The sequence below is a fragment of the Drosophila yakuba genome, chromosome 3R (assembly GCF_016746365.2).
Source record: "Drosophila yakuba strain Tai18E2 chromosome 3R, Prin_Dyak_Tai18E2_2.1, whole genome shotgun sequence".
Taxonomy (NCBI): Eukaryota; Metazoa; Arthropoda; class Insecta; order Diptera; family Drosophilidae; genus Drosophila; species Drosophila yakuba.
In genome coordinates, this window is record NC_052530.2 from 6,382,639 (window position 1) to 6,399,229 (window position 16,591).

The window sequence follows — 16,591 nt, forward strand, 5'->3', positions numbered from 1 at the left end:
ATAATGGTGGCATACAATGTTTTCTTCGAATGTAGAGAAAAAGACCCATAAGTATGCAATTCCGTTTTTAGTGCTATGCTTTATTTTTCGAAATCCATATAAAATACACTAAATATAATTGATACTTTATAATTATAGGATGGGCTATCTTAAGTTGCTCGTAATTAATTCAGGAGGTGCAAGAGTGCCGGTAATCTCCAAAAATCGTAGAAGGATGTGACAATGGGCTTCTCCTATATGCCAAGTTTCATTTCCTTCCGCCGGGCTCCTAGCCACCTCGTCCGTAGAGTCCAACTCCCTAACATAATCCATAAAGTTGTCCACATTGATGGGTGTCTCTGCCTTCGCCTTCGCTGGTTCCGTTTGCAACTTCCGCTGGAACTCACTTCTATAGTAGTCGTTGATCATGGACATCATCCCCTTGGAGTACCAGTAGATGATGCCAATCAAGAAGAGGCCCTGCATGAAGGGGCCGACCATTTTGTTGCCTTCGACTTGATTTACTAATTTCTTCGATAGATCCCTCGTATTTTACTGCTGATGCTCTTCGCGGAAGCTTTCAAGCCATTGGTTAACCATGTAGAACTGTTCCTTGATGTGCGGCCAGGCCATGGTGACAATTAACATTATTGTATTGGCGAAGACAAACAGCTTCATCATTTCAAATGCTGATGGAGAGGATAATAATTAATAGTTAACTTGAATATATTTTTAAGGAGCCTTTATTTCAGACCCTCCGGAGTGCGAAGATAGTCGCCGAAGCCGGAATTTAGGTCCTTGTCGTCCTTTTCGTCGACCTCCTGCTTCTGCCTCTGATCATGCTTATGCTTAACCTTCTCCTCCCGGTTCTTGCCCTTACCACCACCCTCGGCTTTATCCTTGCCAGAGTGTCCTTTACCGTGCTTGTTCCTGCCGTATCCCGTGGAAGAGTTGGCAAAGGCCGATTTCTTCGGTTTCATTGCATCCAGATAGCAGCAGTTGGTCAGCCGGCCGCCTGCATTTGATTGGAGATGACCCTGGAGCTGCTCCCCGAATGGTCCTTCCTCGCCAACTGCCGCTCCGCAAATGACACGGTCTTTGTGGTGCCAATTGGCGTGGCGCCGCTGCTGGCAATTTTATGGTTTCTATTTTATTGATTTGCGATTTCTGCTTGTCGCTTTGGATGGGTGGGAATAGTGGGAGTGTGGGCCGGGACAGGTGACTAAATAGAAATATGTTGTTAGTAGAGCAATGCGCTTGGATATTTAGCCAGGCATGTGTGCTTATTACACGAGTCACACGAAATGTGTGTCAGCTTGGTGGATGAATGTGGTCGACGGGTGAGCTGGTGTTGTGGGTGAACATTGGTCCCAAAACGCTTGGCGTCATGAAAGCTTATCGAAGAACACTATTTAAATACCATGCAAGCATTTTTTAATATATTTAATGCATTTATCTGCCAAATACTAAACTTCTTCGTAAAGTAAAAAGTACTAAGAAAAACTTAAATATAAACTATTTCAAAGTTTTTTGATAAGTTTTGTCATGATCAGGCCTGAAAATAGGGAAAGATGTACATTTGAAACAAAAAACGTGTAGATGTGAAACCTTTGTGTTATGCCCAAAAGTATGCAACCCAATATACATATTCGGTTCGCGTTAAGCGAATGTTTAATGAGCTAAATTCGAATACTGTTTGCGAATACTTGACAGACACTAAAACTAACTTATCATATACACCTAACCATATTTTAAGTATACGTTATTACGTGAGCCCTATTAGTTGCTGTCTCTTATTAACCGCAGCTCCTACCGGTTGCTGCTCCTTGTCCCGCGTGACCAGGCAACATGTGCAGAGGCCGCCCAGGATGGCCAGAAGACAGAAGGCGGACAGGGAGAGGGCGGGGCTCACCTGCCTGAGCAGCGTGAGAAAAGAGGCGGAGAGCTGCCACACCCTCGCCCACGTGACGGCGGAAAATGAGAGGCAACTACGCTGCTCCAATGGCACCAACTCGCCCAGGCAGGCCATGATCATGGACTGGGCGCAGGCCACGGCCGCCTGGGGAAGCGAGGCCATCAGCAATCCCATCGTGAGTCCATAAACCTCGGGCATATTCCCCTCGGCCAGGAACCAACAGATGCTACCGATGCAGCCGACCACAATGGCAAATCCTCCGGCCCACTGCCACTTGCGTTCCCTCTGGTTGAAGGTCAGGTGCAGGGCCAGGAGGCAGCCCAGAATCTCGGCCACGCCCATGGCCAATGTGTTGGACACCAGGTGCTCCCTGCCAAAGGACCGCACATGGAGCAGCAGCCCGGTGTTGACCACCATGAAAGTGGCTAGTGCCATGTGCACAGCCACCAAGTGGAAAGTACTCTTCCGCTGCCCCATCCACAAATGCATCCAATGCACTGCGGGCATTGGCTCCAGCATCATTTCCCTCAGCTGTTCCAACAGCTGTGGTAACTCCTTGGATACCTTGTGCATCCTTTCATTGGTACGGGCTGCTTCCAGCAGGATTCCCACCGTTCGCTCGATGGCCAGTTGGGCTTCCTTGGTGTGCTGCAGCTGCCAGCGCGGGGAATCCGGAGTCCAGGGCAGCAGGAAGACAATCACCAGCAAGGAGAGAGTTACACCCAAGTATATGTGCTGCCAGCTGGGAGCACCAGAGGCCATGCCTGGGAGCAGGATCAAGCCCACAGCCCAGAAGCAGTCGTAAAGTAGAACTGCTCCAACGCGATATTTTCCCGTTGTTATGTCACTAACTGGAAAGCATGTTATTTAATATTAAAATATTTCTAAATGTAACACTTTACTCACATATATAAAGCCCGGAGGTGATCATAAAGCAGCATGAAACAGCAGCCAAGCATCGGAGTCCGCAGTGCAGACTGAAGTCCTTGACCAGACCCATCAGCAGACTGCACATGAGAAGGCACCAGATGCCAGTTGCATAAATCTGTCGGGGACTCAACACCCGCATCAACTTGGTGGCCGCCACTCCACCGATTAGAAGGCCAAAGAGGTGCCAGTACTGGGACCAGGCCACAAAGAAGTCGCACAGACACACCAAATCGAACTCCATGGTCAGGGAGTGGAAGCCCGTGGTGTAGAGGAACTTGCGACACTGACGCATGGCGTAGCCGGACTCCCCGTAGTTAACCATCACATAGCAGTGGTCCAGCGAGACGGTAGAGTTAACCTCCGGCCCGAAAGCCCTCGCATCACACTTGTACTCCTCCTCCGGGTACAGATCCGGCGCTGTGAACAGGATGCAGGCCATGAACCAGGCGGCGGGAATTTTGCAGAGGAACAGGATGAGCAGGGAGCGAAGTTGCCAAGGCCCAAAGTCCCCCAGGACGTGTGCGATCACATCATCATCACTGCCATCTACCGTTTTGTTGGCCTTGGTAGGTGGAGTTTGATCGTTGGCTTTCGTATCGGTGCAGGTGAAGTTGGGCGCCATATGGCCCAAATCCAGGGAAAAGGTTACGTGTCGGTGTATATTAGGCATCCAGCCTTGGTAAAGATTCTCCTCCTTCATTCTTCGCTAGCGACGGAATTTAGTTACCACGTCTTGGGAGTGCCGACCCTCCAGCATGACTGCGACTTCGCTTAGCACCTCACCTGGGCAGGTAAACTCGAGGGCTCCGGTTTGCGGTGCCTGCCTACGACGTCGTCGCTAATCAAATCATTCCAAATAAGCGAAGCAACGTTCCTAACCGATTGTGCAAACATTTTGGCCGTCGAGCTGCGATCTATTTCGCGGAGATCTTACGGATTTAAGGGAGGATCTTGTCGGGGAATCCGATCGCGGTGGCGGGTAATTGACATGATTGAAGCTAATGAATTGGAGAGGTAAACAGCATCGCCATTCGATCTTATTGGAAAGCTGCGCGGCTGTGGAATAATTTGGTGGTATAACCAAATTTGCTGTAAAGATATTTGTTTATCTCTAGTTTTCAAGTTCATGGCTTTTAAATTATTAAAAGTACGTAGATGCTTGTTAGAAATGTACTGTTCATATAACAAAATTCAGCAGGTTGAACGTGGACTATAACTCTTGGCCAAAGCTTTGATTTCCCATTTTATTTTTTTTTGAATGATCATGAACCAAGGCCTAGCGTTGTCCACATCCCATCCCCATCGAAATATGATGCAATATGTTTGTGCTCAAGTGTTACATCTGAGCTGCTACTTTCGTTGGCCAATTGCATTCTCCACTTGCATTTTCAGGGAAAACTTGTTTCAGGAGGACCAAGGCATTTCTTTTGCCAAGCCAGTTGAGCGTTGAAAGTGAGTAGCTCACCGGATCAGTAGCGATCGTGGCTTTAAAGTGGCCACACCATGGACAACGCCAAAGTGAATACTGTGGAGCACCAGACGGATATTTACCAAGATGCTGTGGTCTTTATAACGGGTAATATAGAGGCGATCTCCAAAAGAGGCTGCTCAAAGATGGTAAACTTTATTAGGAGCAACTGGTTTTGTGGGAAAATCGCTGCTGGAGAAGCTGCTCTGGAGTTTTCCGCAGATCAAGCGGATCTACATACTCATTCGACCAAAGGGCGGGGTTACAGTGCAGGAACGATTTCGAGGATTCCTTCAGAATCCCATTTTCGAACGCCTAAAATCGGAGCATCCAACGCAACTGAAGAAAATCGTTCACTTTTCTGGCAACATTGAGGACGACAACTTCGGTATAGCTTTTTAGAGAAACTGTAAATGACAACTCATGACTTCACCTGAGTCTTCCACCAACAGGTTTAAGTGAGTCCGACAGATCGGTTTTGTGTGCCGAGGTCAACATTATTTTCCACAGTGCAGCAACAGTGAGTCCGAGGGGGATTCCCCAAGATTTTCCCACTGATTTGAATATTTAAATTCCAGGTACGATTCAATGAGTGTCTAAAGGTGTCGGCTCGAGTCAATTCGCAGGCCACCTATAATCTTGTAGAGCTTTGCAGACAGATGCCTCATCTGAGGGTAAGGAGCTTCAGTCCGTTGATTGCACCTTACCAACTTCATAATAACCGAAATCTCTAGAGTTTTCTGTACGTTTCGACGGCCTACTGCAATCCGGGTCGCAAGTACGTGGATGAGCAAGTGTACCCCACCATGCCGCCGGTGGATTGGCGACAGTTTCTGACCGCCACCCAGAAAATACCCGACGACTATCTGAATCGCCTGGCCGATTATATAAAGGGTCCGCATGTCAACACCTACACCTTCACGAAGTCCATTGCCGAGCAGATTGTTAATGCATATAAGGATGTGATTCCCATTGTGATAGTGAGGCCCTCGATAGTCACTGCTGCGTATAGGGAGCCCTATCCCGGTTGGATTGACAACATCCAGGCCATCAGCGGGATAATGATGGAAATTGGGAAGGGCGGCATCAGCAGCATCCTAGGGGATAAGGATCTTATATGTGACATCATCCCTGTGGACTTTGTGGTCAATGCCATGATCATGATGGTCGGCAAGGCTAAATTAGGGAGGTAACTGGAAATAATCTACTCCTTACCAATGTTAGTTCACATGTTGGTATTCCACAGCTTAAGCATCTGTAACGCCACTTCTGGAGTGACCAATCCAATCACCTGGCAGCATCTTGGAGAACTCACAATGAAGTGGTCCAGAATCTATCCCACCCGGCGTATGATCATGTTTCCAAACTTCAAGTACAGGTGCAGTGCTTTTAAGCATGAGTTGGCTGTGTGGGTTCTTCACTTTGTGCCCGCCTTGCTAATGGATTTGCAAACGCTGCTGTTGGCCCAAAAGAAGCGACTGGTGACACCCATTGCCAAGAAATTCCGACAGGCTTGTCTAGCAGGTGACTTTAGAAATACCATTAGTATAAACTAAATCATTCAGTGGACTGCTTACAGGTAGCTTTTTTTCGCTGAACGATTGGATCTTCAAGAACAAGAGCCGCTTCCATTTCAAGGAGGTGATTGAAAATGGTACATATCCCACTCTCTATTGGAATCTCGAAGAGCTGGACTACGATGAGTATGTGCGGCGTCACATGATTGGGATCAACAAGTACCTGCACCGCGAGAAGTTCTCCGTTGACTCAAACAAGTTTATGGTGACCAGGTGAGTCGTTTGCTCACCATTTCTGTCTTTGTGTCCAGCTCAGTATGGGATTGTTGTCTAAATTACCTTTTGCAAGAAACTTTTAGAAATTTGTCGTATGCCATGTATTTTATTTGTAATATGTATTATATTTTTACAGGATTTACTGGTTCTGGATATTCCTGCATTTGATTTTCTACATGTTGCTTGTCTATATAACATTTTAGTGAAGTAGATTATGAGTTATTAGCGATATGCAATTGAATTAAAATAAGAGTAAAATGACATCATTTAAATATTTATTAATAACTTAAGTTTCAGTCTCTATGGTCCTCCTTAATGCCATCAAATGTCTTTTGAGCAGTAGTTTCTTGTCTGTGGTCCAAAGCCGTCCTGACCCATGGCAAAACTATCTAAGAACTTATCCACCTCATTGTACAAATCGTTCCCTGGCTGAAGTCTTCTCCGACACCCACAAAAACAAAGTATCCACCCTAGGCTGTGCATAATCCGTTTTTGTGGGAGTGGGTGAAGGCATCCGCCTAGGAAACGATGAGATGCAATGAGATGCTTAAAGACTATGTCCTAGTAATGGGGTTTTATTTGCATTCCATCGGTTATCCACCAACTGTTTGACCATTCAACAAGCCGCCACCTTAAGGGGTCAGTTTAATCAAATTGGTAATTCGAATTATATTCTTGCTTACTAGAATGTCCTCATTGTCCTGTCTGTGGACCTCATTGGTTGCAATATAAAGTCTATAAGTGGAATTCTTATAAGCTCGCAGTGCTAGTACGTCTGACCTGTTGAGTTTCAACTCTTAGTCTATGACTAACTACCTTTTAGCTCGTAGTGCAGAAACACACCATTTAGGAATTCTTACAAGTTTGCAGACCAAATTAAAAATTGGCTGAATATAATTTCAGCCATTGTCACTGTCTAATTACGGACTAGATTTCCATGCTCTAAACGTCACTTGTATCGTATCTTGTTTCGTACCTATCGTATAGTTAAAGTGATATTTGTTGGGTAGTGTTCGATAAAAGAACTAATATCGCCCATGCCGAACACGGAAAATCACACGAATATGTCCTCGGCTATGGAACTGACGATGGACATTGAGAACGGAAGGAAGGAACAGAGTAGCATCTATACGAAGGATACTATGAGTCATGTGGAAATGATGCGGCTTCTTGGCTTGCGATCTAATTCTGAGGAATCCGCGGTTGTGGCTAAGATGCGCAACAGTCGGAAGAGATCTTTTAGTGTAGATCCTGAAGAGCGTAACAACGGCAGAATTTAAAAATTCAGAACCATAAGACAAGGTGATCAGCGTACTTATGTTATCGTTTTATAAATAAAATATATAATACGGTTCTCTAAGCAAAATATTTGGTGGTAAGATAATCGTGTCAAGCAAAACAATTCAAGTTTTACTTTTGTCAAATCAACTGCTTTCTATGAATATTTTCAGAGCTTTTTTAATAGTTAGAAAGAGCGGGGACGAAAGTACCATTTTTATACCCGCCACGCCTAACTTTTGAAAAATGTTTTGATATTTTTTCATTTTTGTATTTGTCTTGTAAATTTCTATCGATTTGCCAAAAAACTTTTTGCCACGCCCACCCTAACGCCCACAAACCGCCAAACACTGTCAGCGTTAAAGACTCTCCTTCGCACTTCCACTAGCTGAGTAACGGGTATCAGATAGTCGGGGAACTCGACTATAGCGTTCTCTCTTGTTGCTATTAAGTAACCAGATAAGTAACAAGACATTTATGATAAGAACAATTTATTTGTATTTTTATTATTTGTTCGACCAACTTTAATCGCACAAATATTCTTTAGTAAAACTTCAAGCATTTAAAACAACAATTTACTTAACCTAATCACAGAAGAATGTCGTTTCATCAGATGACTAATACAAAGACTATTAATTGGCAAAATTACGCTGTCGTCCTGCGCTACAATCGAGTATTGTTCACATCAGACTCGACGGTCCACACTGGGGCGTTCAATGGGGACTGCTCCTTCTTGTTGCTCGGCTCCAAGTGCAGCATAACCGGCGACACACTAGTCCTGGGCGTGAGGAGCAGGCTGGTGCAGATTCCGCCCAAAATACTAAATACACAGTACGAAGTCAGCGACATGGCCGTGTCGATCTTCTTCAGGACGTTGAAAAACGGAGCTGAGAGGAGCCACACCCGGGCCCAGGTAACTACGGAGAAGACGAAGAGCTGCTTCTTGTTCGCCGGCATCAGTTCGTTCATGCAGGCCAGGATCATCGACTGGGCACACGAAACAGCCGCCTTGGGAATGGTGGCGATGATCATCCAGAGGCTCACTTTTAGATCAGCATCCACTGAAGAATAATCATATTAAATGTATTACATCCATGAAGTTATAAACATACTTACTTGAGTCCGCATTGGTGAAGATCCAGCCCATGCAACCAAGGATTCCAGCTAAAATATTAAACACCCCTGCACATTGCCATTTCCATTTGTTGTGCTTGAGTGCAAAGTGGAGCGCCAAGAAGCAGCCAATGATTTCAGAGAAACCTGCAGACAGAATAGTTTATAAAAAATTAAATTAAATATTTCAAAAGTTCTAAAAAATAATTTTAGTGAATTTTTATCCTAATAAGTGGGTTAATAAATTAATGACATTTAATACACTAAATTAACTGCGAACGCCCAACTCACCCATGGCTATAGTGTTTGGTACCAGATAGTCTCTGCCAAATGATCTTATGTTGAGCAGCATGCCCATGAAATTGATGACGAAGAAGGCCAGTGCCAAGTGGGCAGCTACCATGTGCGTCTTGGCCCGCTTTCCCTTCCACAACTCCCTCCAAGGAGCCAGAGGGGGTTGAGTCTTCAAGCGCTCACTTAGCTGCTCCAGCTGCATCCGGAAATCCGGAGGGATCTTGAACGAGCGATCATTGATCGCCGCTCCCTCACGCACGATCTCCTCCACATTGTCGATGGAGAAGCGATTTACGGCGTGCCGGAGCAGCCAGCGAGGTGAGTCCGGGGTCCAGTAGAGCAGCAAGATCAGCATGACAGTGGGGAATGTAATGCCCACGTAGATCAGGGACCAGCTGTTGAAGAACGAGGAGAGTCCTGGTAATAGGATGACGCCAATGGACCAGAAAGTGTCGTATAGGATAATGGCACCAATTCGATGCATTCCCGCCGTGATATCGACAACTGGAAGATTGGATTTCTTTATAAATATTTATACTGAATATCTGTGATTGTACTTATAAATACACTTACATATTGCTTGACCAGCTGTGAACATGATCGCACAACAGACAGCAGAGAGGCAACGGAAGGCGCAGTGGAGACTGAAATCCCTGGCGTATCCAGTGACTACTCCGCACAAAATCTGGGCTACAGCTCCTACACAATAGGTGCTCCGCGGGCTTATTCCCAGCATCATCTTGGTGCCCACAACGCCGCCTACAAGAACTCCGAACAGATGCCAGTACTGAGTCCAGGCCACGAAGATGTCCCTCAGACAGACCAGATTGAATTGCATGATCAGGGAGTCGAAACTGGAGACGTAGGTGAACTGCTCGCATTCGGAGCTCGTGCCAGTGAGTTCGTCCCTGATATAGCACTGGTTATCCGAAACACTGAAACTGGAGTTGCTGCTGCTAGTCATATAACTGGTGTCGCAGGTGAACTCCGAGCCGGGATAGAGTTCCGGTCCAGTGAAGATGATGCAGGCCATGAACCAGGCGGCGGGGATTTTGCACAGGAAGATGATGAGGATGGTTCTCAGCTGCCAGATGCCAAAGTCGCCCACAACATCGGTGATGACATCGCTACTCGCAGGGGCAGGAGGTGGCGTTGCCACCCTCTTGTCCAGGTCATTCTCCATCTCATTGGGGAGGATGTGGGGGCCAGTGGATTCTCCACCTCGATCGGGCGACGGATTGACCATGGCTCCTATTTAGTGGAACATTCTGCAAACGATGAGTGAAATGGACGCATATTTGATGATTTCCCATTTATTTCTTTCTTTTTTTTCAATACCCCTCATAGTAGACAGATGTACCCTCCCATCCCAATTAATTTAAATTGAAAGCGGTTTACTGATGAAATCAGTCGAACAAGCCATTGAATATCACGAGTGATTGTTGAAATATATGCGGTTACTTTTCATTTGACTGACTTTCATTATTACATTGACAAGTAAATGCCATAAGTAAACACCTGGGCATAATTCACAGATTATAACAGACTTTAAACTTTCCTAAAACACTTTACATGAAACACCTTTGTATCTGCTAATGCACTGATTTCTTAACTTATAACCCTGTAATCTCGTTTAATTGAACTCATTAATAAATTAGCTAAGCTCTTGATTTACTTTAACCAGTTCGAAGTTCTCGCTTGCTTTATTCTTTCTCTGATATCATATCTCAAATCATGACTGCCTGTAGTTGTATCGATAAGCCAGAAGGAAAGATAATGATCATTCCATTTCGAGACCTTATCTGTTTGCTAGCCCTTATTTGCCAAGGGCACTCATGGCGATTTGCAGCCATATTATTTAGTTGTTAATTCGCAACAGATTCGCTTTGTTGGATCATCTGAATTGACAGACTCTTTATGCTTCGGTTTCACAGGTGCTAATTCGCGATTGTCTGACGCACAATTGGTTCCACCTCTGTGGAGGTGGTCTGTCCACCTATTGGTAGCGCAAATATTTTAATTTCTAATTTTCCAGGCAATGCTAATTGCAGAAAACTGGTCGTGCCGGTGCTAGATATTCGAATTTCCTATTCGGCATTCGATATTTATCTGGGCAATGACTGAGGAGGCATGTCTTTCTATCAAAGCGACTTGTTTCGATTCAAGCCCAAATGCAAATTAATAATTGCTTATGGGGCAGGCAAACTGAGACACTGGAAAGGCGTTACTCGTTTCAAATTAATGGAATGCTCGACTTTTCAACAAGAGTATGATGAAGTGCACTGTGTATAGACTCACGTCTATAATGCACTTTTCCAGGGTAACCAATAAACGAAGATAATAAATCGATATGCATAGTGAATAGTTTTCCTATTTAAAAACCGACCTTTATAAAGCAAAATATCACTTTTTGATTTATCAAGGGTTTATTCACAAACACTTAAATATTTTTCAATACACTTTATTTCTCGCGATGATTCTTTGCTGTTTGTGTTTGTTCGATTGATTTCATATAAATTGTTTTAATTAATTAAGCGACAATAAAAGTTATTCACGCCGCTCGGATTTCGGCGGATCCCCGTTCGAAAAAGGCAGCTTTCCGATTCGCACGTCCCAGCCCGATTTCTTAATAGATTCTTGGAGCACACGCGTCCCAATCGGCCGAGAATCAAATAGCAACTGAAGCCAATGTCGCACTGGGAGCTATAGACAGGGAGTGAGCCGACTGGCTGTCCACTCGGAAACTCGAGGCGTTAATTTACTTAATGAATTTGCTCAAATAATAAAAAGTTATTGAACGGGTTAGTTTTTCCAGCATTTCACTCTAGTTTCTATTGTGTTTTATGGTTCATAAAGTATTTGGCCCGGACGGGATTTTCTTTTGGTTACTGAGGCATTTTTTCTTTGTTTGTCCATTAAACATTTAATTTTATTGAATAGCTGACGGATCGATACGGTGTCTTTTAACGCTCTTTATGTTATTAGTTTGAGTTTACCCCTATCGAGTGTGCATTATCTCAGGTGAGGAGCGGAAAGTGTCCAAACCGGGGGCTGCTGGCTTGGGAGCCATAACATTATTGCTTCACAATATCAGCGATTGGCATTCGGGCTTGTACAAATTCCTCAACGCCTTCCTAGCGGATTTCTATTTTAATCTTTATTGTCTAGGTCGCTTTTTTTAGCGCTCCTAGTGACACATCGATTGTGGTGCTCTTCATTAACCTACATTAATATCGAGCTATAGATTAATAGCTAATGCGGTCTTGAATTCAACACAAAATATTCCTTCCAGGATCTACATAATCATTTCAATATCATATATTTGTCATTAAAATTAGTTTAATTTTGTGTCATTTGTTGCTCATTGCTTGCGAATTAGGACTGAAGAAATAAATAATTTAATTAGCAATATATGACGAGAAATGATCGAATTTGGTGGGATTCCGGTTACGTTTAACTTTGAGCAAGCCTTTAATTTTGTGGCGAAATTCGATAAACACGTGGTTTATGGATCATCTATTTAAAATTGGGCGGGTTTTCTATCACGAAAATTTCCTACATCGGTCAGATAATGTAAAGAATATGTTAAGGGATAGGGATGATATTTAAATATATTATAATTATCGGATACTGTTACATTTATTGTTATAATCGCCAAATAATAGAGTGTACACTGTACACCTAACAACTTAATATCTTTAGATCGAACAAAGCCTACTTTCGGGCTCTGCAAAAGCTCTTCAAATGGTTTCCGAGCTGTGCGCTCTGTGAGCTTCCCCACAATTCCGATCCACTGCCAATTCGATTTCACTGGAGGGATGGAAATTGATGTGCCATATATCGGCTATGCTAACTGCCATGTTCCGCTCAAAGTTGCTGAGAAGTTCATTGCTATAGGCACTGCAATCCGAACTCACGGTGCTGCAGCGGCGCAGGATGATGGCCGACTGGCGACGATAGGTGTTGGGCGTGGGCACCTGACTGATCTGCGGCTGCTCCGTGTTCCAGTAATAGCGGTTGAGGCGGCGCAGGGCCAAGCCGTAAACCCAGCCCATGGTGGCCAGGATGGTGATGGGAACCAGGTGGTGGATGACAGTGAGACAGCTCAGAAGGGGGCAGAAGACCAGGCACACTCGGCTAAATGAGATCACAGAAAGCATAAGGAGCACTCGCTTTTCCTTGGACACAATTTCACTGGTGCAAGTGGTCAGCACTGCAATCGATGCGGAGTTGCCTATCTTTAATAAGAGCCAAAATACCAGTTCCAGTCCCACGCGTCGCGAATTGCGTTCTATAAGAAGAATGTCCGATTTAGAAAGTAATTACAAGATAACCAGAACAATGCTCACCAGTTTCGGGCAGCAGCCAAACCAGATAGGTGCTGAGACCAGCCATGATCATCAGATTTCCTGCCCACCGCCAATGACGACGCGTGTATAGGATCAGATAGAGACCAACAAAAATGCCCACCATCTCAGCAAATCCCATGGCCGCTGTGTTTACATGCACTTGTTCGGCGCCCAGGTTTCGAATCATCAGCAGAATGATGTTATACAGCACCATAGCACCGCCCCAGATCAGGTGGATGTACACGAGTTGGCTGCGTTTCGTCTCGCCATCCCAGACTTGGCAGTAGCTGTGCTTCTGTTTGGATTTCTGGTCCAGGTCATTGGCGTACATCGTGAGCTGAACATCGAGTGTAAGTGGAACCTTCTGGTTATTGTATGTGGCTGATTCCAGCAGCTGCCGCAGGGCAGCCTCCACTCGCTGGTGCCGCAGCAGCCAGCGAGGAGCATCAGCTATCCAACGATGCAGCCATACAAGCACAATGAGGGAGGACGAGATGGCCACGTACAGGTAGCTCCAGTTGTCAAAGTATATCGATATGGCGGGCAGCAGGACGAGACCCATGGACCAGAAGAGCTCCGATAAAGTAACCACTATGATGCGAGCCTTACCCGAGGTAATGTCGTTCACTAAAAAGTGGAAGTGAATTAGTTCGTGTCTTGGGTCTTTTGATTTGCATAGATGGAACCTAAGCTAGACACTATTCTTGCATACTTACAAATAAATTGCCCGGAAGTGTACATGAGAGCACAAAATATGGAAGTGAGGCAGCGGAAGTAGATATGCAACTGATAGGTGTCCACTAAGCCGGTGAGATTACCGCAAAATATCTGCCCAATCATGCCCAGCAGCATTAAGCGACGCGGACTGATTCTTCAGAATTAAAAAGTCGAGTTATCACACTAAAATAATATAAATATTTAAACCAAATACATACTTCTTGAGAGCAGAATGGGCCATGAGTCCGCCAATGAGGGCACCAAGTGCATGAAAAGATTGCGTCAGAGCCACTAGCACGCGACGGGAGCAGATTAAATCAAACTGACTGATCAGGGACTTGTAGTCAGTTCGATGTTCCACGTGCGCGCAGGGCAGCGAAGGTGGGCCACCTAGTTCCTGTGATTCCGAGGCGTTCCACTCCTGACCATGTCTACGCACGAACCCTCGGGCCAGGGAATCGGAATACGCATTGCACACGTCCACATTAAAGAGCCGATCCGTGCTGCGAGCATCCTGCCAAAGAGCATGGTTCCGGTCCACATGGTCCCCCTGCGACCGGCTAACATTCCAATCCGCCGGGTGGCAAACGAGTTCTCCCTTCCAGGGATACGGTGCCGTATAGATAATGATGGTTGTGAACCATGCGCTGGGAATCTTGCAGAGGAATATCAACAGGATGGTGCGCAACTGCCAGCGGCCAAAACTGCCGTTAACCTGCTCCACCACGTCCAGTTCTGGAGAGGACTTCCTCGGAAAGCTACCCGTCGACTGCGAATCCGGCATTTCGGAGCTTACACCGTGCCGTACGTACGCGTACTGAGCTTGCTAATTTTTCATCGATCCCATGGGCTTGGAATGACGGGAGGGAAAATTATGTTTGCTCTTCCGTTTAGTTGTACCCTCAAATTGGTGCAAATTAGTCGCAGATTTTGCGCTCCGTCTGGGTGATGTCTTATTATTAGGTTTGTTTTCTCCGTGCTTATAACATCTATGACGTAGTGGCGTTGAAAAATGAGGAAGCTCTGTTTAGAGCCTAATAAATATTTATTGTCTTTAAAACGGAGAAATAAATTTTCCATTATTGCATGGTGCATGGTGCCATTGCACTAATTCATTTCAGTAATTTTGTTTATTTTATTTGTCAACAAAGATTAGCTTTATCTATATTTGGACCAGTAGAATGCTCCGCGAGTCAACAAATATTTATATTTGTAGTCAAACGATAAAAATGTTTACAATATGAATATCCGTAAAACAAATATAAATAACTTCTGAACATTACATTTTTAAATTCGCGGCACTCCTGAAAGAACACACCCTCTTTAATAATAAAAGGGACCACCTAAAAGAAGGCAACACAAATAGTTTGTATAATATTTATACATCCGATTTTACAATGGTCTTTCAACTATACTTTATGACCCACTGACCAACATTTTGAAGCCCAGGCAGCCAAGTAATAAATAAAGGCAGTGTTGTATATTCAATAATTCATCTTTTATTAAATTATCCTGCTTTTATTTGTTTTTCATATAATTCCCATTGTGTGTTTGCTTCCTACAAAATTGTTTGTTTCCCAAAAAATCGCAAATAATATTGTTTCTTTTATACCTGTTATATAAAATGGCCCATGCGTGTGCCCCATAGATTAAATTGCAATTAATCAATATTTGAAATATATTACATTAATTTTGTTATGGGAAATGTTCTATAATGCATTAGGCAATTGGCTTTGTGTGTATTTCGTTGGTTTTGTTTGATCAATTTTGCTTTTTCGATTTTGGTATCAATTTCCAGTTATTGTCTGAAATAATGATGTCAGCTAACAAATCCACATGTGTTCATTTTAACTGGTGAAAACAATAGGTGAAAAAAAGACGATACTAATTGCATTTCGTTGCTCCTAATTAAATTGTTTCCGTTTAACATTATTCTGCAGTATTTACAGTGATGCCTAGTAGTAAAATAAAATAAATGCGTTGTTGGATCGAAACATTTTCCAAGCACTATGCTTTTAGACTAAGTGTGGATTTGGCTTTGCAGAGACTTGGCGTAACAATAAACGAAAAGCTACGTGTTACAAATTAATTATTTAATCTAATTTATGGCGGTGTAGTGTGGGTGCGTTGTGAAGGTGAAAAGTGGATTCAAGTGGGCTCGCACCTCACAATGTTTGGAAAGGGAACTCGCGTTTAAAAAATACACATTTTATGCAATATATTTACATTATTAAAGATCTTCGGGGTGCGACTTAAGCCTGGAGTACAGTTGTGGTCATAGATTTTAAAGATTTTCTTAGGATTAGGTTTAGAGATAATATGCGCTCTGAGATTTTGCTCGTTTGCCATTAGTTGTGTTACTTTTGAATGAAAGAAGCCAAGTCCGCTAGATGTTTTTTGTCTGCTTAATTAACATTATTCTTAATCGCTAGTTTAAAGTCCTTCGGTTGATTTTTATGCTGATGCTTCTGCGTATTGGTAACCTTAGTGACCGCCCCCTATTTCGCCCCTCCCAGCTACATAATTATGAGTTGGTGTGTCCTACATCTAGTTTCTAATCGGTAATTTTTGGTTTCGAGTTCAATGATCCGTGCTGAGCCCATCCTCCACGTTGCTGTCCCAGTTGAATTCCGTAACGCCCTGCTTGAAGTAGATGTTGCCCAGATTAGCGTAGCGCTGCTCAAAGTTTATGTCCTTTGCCTTCAGATGTTCGAAACTGAAAAGAAAATATATGTAAGTTATTATTAAAATAATA

At 44.0% G+C, this 16,591-nt stretch overlaps 7 protein-coding genes across 10 annotated transcripts in view; 1 reads left to right on the forward strand and 6 right to left on the reverse strand.

Annotated features, from left to right (window-relative positions):
• Positions 1-59: 59 nt before the first annotated feature.
• LOC6535745 lies at positions 60-480 on the reverse strand. Its single transcript, XM_039376591.2, has one exon. It carries the CDS (start codon positions 478-480, stop codon positions 145-147), a length of 336 nt encoding a protein of 111 aa, XP_039232525.1. The 3' UTR covers positions 60-144.
• Positions 481-493: 13 nt separating this feature from the next.
• Positions 494-1,078, reverse strand: LOC6535744. Its single transcript, XM_002096331.4, has 2 exons — positions 734-1,078; positions 494-668 (listed from the first exon to the last, which is right to left on the reverse strand). The coding sequence occupies exons 1-2, from the start codon at positions 957-959 to the stop codon at positions 532-534; spliced, it is 363 nt and encodes a 120-aa protein (XP_002096367.2). The 5' UTR covers positions 960-1,078; the 3' UTR covers positions 494-531.
• Positions 1,079-1,621: 543 nt separating this feature from the next.
• Positions 1,622-3,620, reverse strand: LOC6535746 (solute carrier family 22 member 14). Its single transcript, XM_002096333.3, has 2 exons — positions 2,801-3,620; positions 1,622-2,745 (listed from the first exon to the last, which is right to left on the reverse strand). Exons 1-2 carry the CDS (start codon positions 3,522-3,524, stop codon positions 1,745-1,747), a joined length of 1,725 nt encoding a protein of 574 aa, XP_002096369.1. The 5' UTR covers positions 3,525-3,620; the 3' UTR covers positions 1,622-1,744.
• A 256-nt stretch (positions 3,621-3,876) lies between these two features.
• LOC6535747 (putative fatty acyl-CoA reductase CG5065) lies at positions 3,877-6,288 on the forward strand. The gene is made up of 8 exons (XM_002096334.3): positions 3,877-4,400; positions 4,456-4,680; positions 4,745-4,812; positions 4,871-4,966; positions 5,027-5,481; positions 5,539-5,816; positions 5,872-6,082; positions 6,222-6,288. Exons 1-8 carry the CDS (start codon positions 4,328-4,330, stop codon positions 6,286-6,288), a joined length of 1,473 nt encoding a protein of 490 aa, XP_002096370.1. The 5' UTR covers positions 3,877-4,327.
• Positions 6,289-7,837: 1,549 nt separating this feature from the next.
• On the reverse strand, positions 7,838-11,441 carry LOC6535748 (solute carrier family 22 member 13). Its single transcript, XM_002096335.3, has 5 exons — positions 11,157-11,441; positions 9,344-10,038; positions 8,768-9,274; positions 8,480-8,623; positions 7,838-8,424 (listed from the first exon to the last, which is right to left on the reverse strand). Exons 2-5 carry the CDS (start codon positions 10,014-10,016, stop codon positions 8,027-8,029), a joined length of 1,722 nt encoding a protein of 573 aa, XP_002096371.2. The 5' UTR covers positions 10,017-10,038; positions 11,157-11,441; the 3' UTR covers positions 7,838-8,026.
• Positions 11,178-14,895, reverse strand: LOC6535749 (solute carrier family 22 member 3). Its single transcript, XM_002096336.4, has 4 exons — positions 14,055-14,895; positions 13,836-13,990; positions 13,120-13,746; positions 11,178-13,061 (listed from the first exon to the last, which is right to left on the reverse strand). The coding sequence occupies exons 1-4, from the start codon at positions 14,618-14,620 to the stop codon at positions 12,511-12,513; spliced, it is 1,899 nt and encodes a 632-aa protein (XP_002096372.2). The 5' UTR covers positions 14,621-14,895; the 3' UTR covers positions 11,178-12,510.
• Positions 14,896-15,312: 417 nt separating this feature from the next.
• The window catches only part of LOC6535750 (heparan-sulfate 6-O-sulfotransferase 3-B), an 84,867-nt gene continuing 83,588 nt past the window's right edge, over positions 15,313-16,591 (reverse strand). For all 4 annotated transcript variants that reach the window (XM_039376667.2, XM_039376665.2, XM_039376666.2 and 1 more), the window contains one exon: positions 15,313-16,552. In XM_039376667.2, coding sequence (XP_039232601.1) covers positions 16,417-16,552 — 136 coding nt within the window. In that variant the 3' untranslated portion in view covers positions 15,313-16,416. The remainder of the gene's footprint in view (positions 16,553-16,591) is intronic.